Source organism: Penaeus vannamei, chromosome 20 (genome assembly GCF_042767895.1).
Source record: "Penaeus vannamei isolate JL-2024 chromosome 20, ASM4276789v1, whole genome shotgun sequence".
Taxonomy (NCBI): Eukaryota; Metazoa; Arthropoda; class Malacostraca; order Decapoda; family Penaeidae; genus Penaeus; species Penaeus vannamei.
In genome coordinates this window covers 15150156-15155155 of record NC_091568.1, presented here as the reverse complement: position 1 = coordinate 15155155, position 5000 = coordinate 15150156, and the positions used below count along the sequence as shown (strand labels likewise).

Genomic DNA, 5000 nt, shown 5'->3' with positions numbered 1-5000 from the left:
TAGTACGTACTGACTCTCTAAATACATCCCCTTGAAGAATGTTTCTTTGTTTTCTTCACCTTCACCAGACTCCATCTATGTGGGGGTGGGTAGAAGGTGTATTATTTACATGCTACTTAATTTTATAATTTTTGGCCAGGGAAAAATAGGTATCACTGAAAGTTAGTAGCGATTTTCACAAATAAGGAAACTGAATAGATCTATGTGACACATGTAAGGGAAGATTGTTTTTAAAATGCAACAAAATAGTATTACAAAAAAGGTTCCAGTAACACAGATCACAATTAATTAGATGCAATTATATAGGATCGATACACAGACATAACTTTAAATAACTATTTGATAAAGTTTGAAAACAGCTGAATGTTACTTTCATCTGCAAAACAAACCTCCATGACCAAAAGGACAAAGTTCTGCTCCCTATGCCACTCACCTGAGGGTTGACCACTGCACTCAGCTGGGCCTCAAGATCACGGCACCTTTTCCCTGAATCAGCCAGCTGAGTGCGTGCCAGGGCAAGTGATTCTTCCAGATGATTCAAGTATTCTGTGTCTGCTTTACTGCTATTTAAGCTCAGAAGAGAAGCCAGTTGTAACTAGAAAGAAGAGGTCAACATAAACATCTGTTGCATTATAAATGGGAGACCAGGACACACTGAAATATACACACATGATACAATAATATGCCAAAGTTTTTCAGAAAAAAAGAAAGAAAAATATATATTAATACTAGAGGTGATGATATATAAAAAATATAGATAAACAAAAAATAACAATAAAGCATAAGGACAGAAGCTGTAGAAAGTTACTGTATACATCTAAAAGTGAAGTGATTTACAGCTACTCTTGACAGCAAAAATATAGAGAACATTAATGATACATGCTGATCATCTCATACCAAGAATAAAAGCAATAATAACATCATGTTATTCTCAAACCTTCATTTTGTTAATCTGTTCAGTCTTGAGGTCATACTGTTTTTTGACAATATTGTAATTTGTTTTATAAGATAACAGCTTCTTCTCCATGGCCTGCCTTTGATCTTCAACTTCAGCAAAGAGAGAATTTCCTTTCTTGGCTGGATCAGTCTCAGCTAAACGCAGACTTTCTATCTCCATCTTGAGTTCCATCATTTCTTCTTTATTATGCTGAAATTTAATCATGGTACATCAATAATCTAATGAGTGATTAAATGGGATAAATATAAATACTTTCTTGTTTCAAATTCACAGAATAAAGAGCAAGGAGTGCAAAACATATGCTATAAATGCAAGCAATACACTTCCATTTGTAATTATCATACCATTAATGAATATCATCTATTTTCAGCTAGATTATCAACACTGCCTCTGATTTACACATAAGGAAATGAAGACCTTTCTCTATCTTTGAAGATCACAGATACTGTATTATGCATTACCATGCGAATAATGGTATATCCGTATAATAATTTGTTGTGTTATTCCATTATAACACACTAAAATCATAACAATGCCTTATTATCTGTAAACACATATTTGTGAAAACAATGTATATGTAACAATACTGCTAAGATTTGCAGATGGCAATTTAAGGAACAAACAAAAAGTTGTAAGTGGACAATCTGTCTTAAAGTCAATTACTTACAGATATGTTTAAAGCAAGTCATATGAGCATAAAAACTAACCCACAACTCCAACAAATGTCAAAGAAGCTCTACAATCAACTCATGGTATATCTCTGAAATATATAGCTACTAACATGTTTAGAGATGATATTCATTAATCTTCATACTTTTATCAATGTTTTCCCCTCCATTAGGAGGAGCTTTGAAGCAGACCAGTTATGCACAGTTAGCTGAATCTGCAACATAAACAGTTGGCTATGCTTGAGTCCACAGAACAGAAATGTTGTAAAATTCAAAAGTTCTTGAGTAGCAGCACTCCCAAGTCATGTCTTCTGATACCAGAAAAACATCCTGTTCAAGGGAACATCAACTTTGGAAACATCTCAAATGTTCAATTAGTACATATAACAAAGCAAGTGAAGTATAAAACTAAGTTTCTTGGCAGCCCTCCTTTTACCTGCCTTCTCACTCCATAACACATTCTGTTATATTCTTTAAATTAAGTTGGATCACCAAAGCACTGAATACTTACCATACCTCAATATCCTGCAATGCATGAAGATTTTTTCCAGCTATAAGAAAGAAAGAAAGAAAGAAAGAAAGAAAGAAAGAAAGAAAAAATCCCCAGACTGTATATATCAAATATATTATTGTGAAGGACCTTTATTATAATAAATAAAATAAAAGACAACCTTACCTCCAGGGCATTGTAGTATGATGTGCATTGACATTCCTTCTCTTCCACTTCTGCCTCAAGTCTTGCTACTGCTTTTTCTGCCTGAGACAGTTTATGTGTTGTAGTCTTCACCTGAGCATTTAGTGATGACACCTGTGTTTCTAAGTCTTGCTTTTCACACGTTAATGTCATTATCTGGCTCTGAAATTTACCAAAATCTGCAGTTAGTACAAATGGGAAAATAACCATATGCATCTGGTACAACAAATGTAATCTATCATTTCAAACATTTAAGCTTGCTAGTTTCACCTGCATAGTAGCTGTGGCCTCATCTGCTGACTGCTCATGGATTGATACATTACACATATCCAATTTCTCCTGTGCTTCTTTCAGCTGAGCTTCTAGCAAGTCAGTGTGGTCTTTCATTTGGCTGATCTCAATCTGCTGACTGTCGATCACAGCTTTTAACTCTGTCATCTGAGAAAAAGTATACTCTTAATAAAAAAGAAAGAAAAGAAAAGGATACATTTAATTTATACTTCAACAAATAAAGTAAAAATCAACAAAATATCAGTAATTCAATGAGACAGAACCTTCTTTGACTGCTTGTTCATCTCCTGAGCATGTTCCTGAGTTGCTTGTTCCACTGCAGACTTGATCTGCTGCGAATGCTGATCCCGAAACTGTTCCAATTCTAAAGCTAATGATCGCTCTGTCTGCAGTTTTGCTTCTAGCTTGAGTGTCACACAATGTTTCTCTTGCTCAAGTTCCTGGATTAGAAATTAAAGTCACTTTAAGCAAGGACAAAGGGATAAAAATAAGTTCTTATAACATTCACAAAAAATAATAATGAATATGATAATCTCAATTTCAATGATAATATCATAAAGTGTGACTGAAAATAAAGAAGTGAGTACAAGGAAAACTACTCATTTTACAAATAAGATAATGGAATGAGATAAAACTTTGGACAAAACTACAAAGAAATTTTACACTAACACAACAGACATTGTAAATGACTGCAAAGAAAAGTAAATGAAATCCTATCTTTAGAACAAAATGTTATAATAGAAAGAAGCTTAGAGTTTTTCTGCAACCAACCTCTAATTTAGTTGTATATTCCCTGATGGTTTCTTCTAGTTTGGTGTGGAGTTCGTGGTGTTCATCCAGCAGCTGTTTGCCATACGTTGCAGCCATTATCGTATTTTTTTCTGCCTCCTCCAGACGCTGCTGGAGCTCAGCTATCTTTTCTGACTCACTGCTCATTGTGGTGACTTACCTAAAATGTTTACCATGATCCAAAGAAAATCATGAACATCTTGCTTAAAAAGCAATTGAGAGGGGGAATGGGTGGGAAGAAAGAGGGAGAAGGAGTAGAGAGAGAAAGAAACAGAAAAGAGGGTATTTGAGACAGCCCCTAAATATCCCATATGATTCTGTTTTTCCATGGCATTTACTTAATTCATCATTATTATATACATATATATTTTTTCCAATTTCTCTGATATATATACTTCACACACTCCCCAGCTTTCAACACCAATATCATTACTATAGTAGTCAGCATATACAAAACTTTTATAAGTAAACAGTTCCTCACGAATGCTGTCCAATGGTAGCTATACTGACAGTATAAGCAATGCATACCTGTTAAACTACTAACCTAGAAGGGACACATTTTATTGATTCTGTCAGAACAATATTCTCTGTATTCATAATGAGGGGTCTTATCCTGAACTTTTAGCATTTAGTAGGATAAAGCAAAATGTGGCATACCTATTGCTAGTCCTGTGAAAAAGAGGCAGAGAGAGAGTAAAAAGGGGAAACAACTTTCAGATTATATATGATTCACTTCATTATGAATGTGCACGACAGGAAATAAGGCCAAGTCGTAAGTTACAATGAAAAGTTAATAAGTGAGTAGTAAATAGTATTTTCCTATTGATTCAAGTGTTGTATACTGTGCTGGTATTCCTATCAATTTAAGGTGGAAGTAAATATTCATAATACCTTTGTATGACTGATCAAGATGATATTGATATCCCAGAATTCCTCTCAACCCCACAAATATGTTGGCCAATTGCTGCAGAAACCACCCCTTAACCCCCACATTCTTGGCTCCAAAAACAGGGGAAGGTCCAGACTGTAGAGTTTGGTCAAATTATTTGGTCAAATTCTGTCTATGCAAATGTAGTTCTCAGGTAACTTTCTGTGCACGCTTAGTTCTTCTTAAAATAATTCTCCGCACATGAAATTCTTTTGACCTTTTTGCGCATTTGTTTCATTATCCGTCTGCAGATCCGTCCGCGCGAATGGAGACAAAATTATGTTTTCCGCACAAGAAAAAATGTAATATTCCCTGCACTAGAAAAATACTCTACAGTCTGGAGGAGGGTATGAAAGGTACAAAGGAGATTGTGGGGTAAAATATGAATAATATACACTGAATCATTTAATATCTTGCCTACTGCTTTTGGCTGTGTCCTCTGCAGCCCCGCCCCCCTTCATTGGGGCTACCGACCCCCATCCCCTACATCGGAACACAAGGAGTCCTACACATATTCAAGTTGGAGTAATGTACAACTGACATGGGAGTGCGCGATGCCAAGACTGTCCTATGCTCTATCCTGTTGATACATATGTACCAGTAACCCCGCTGCCCTTTGCTAACCAGCCATGGAGATTGCAATGGGCATGCCCCTTGCATATGACATGCATT

The 5000-nt window shown here is 35.6% G+C and overlaps 1 protein-coding gene across 1 annotated transcript in view; it reads right to left on the bottom strand.

Annotated features, from left to right (window-relative positions):
• LOC113812106 (protein Spindly) overlaps window positions 1–5000 on the bottom strand; it is an 8168-nt gene that overhangs the window by 2824 nt on the left and 344 nt on the right. Inside the window, exons 2-8 of the mRNA XM_070135069.1 lie at window positions 3383–3560; window positions 2875–3051; window positions 2591–2758; window positions 2303–2482; window positions 938–1147; window positions 434–595; window positions 11–75 (exon numbers count right to left, since the gene is read on the bottom strand). Coding sequence (XP_069991170.1) covers window positions 11–75; window positions 434–595; window positions 938–1147; window positions 2303–2482; window positions 2591–2758; window positions 2875–3051; window positions 3383–3547 — 1127 coding nt within the window. The 5' untranslated portion in view covers window positions 3548–3560. The remainder of the gene's footprint in view (window positions 1–10; window positions 76–433; window positions 596–937; window positions 1148–2302; window positions 2483–2590; window positions 2759–2874; window positions 3052–3382; window positions 3561–5000) is intronic.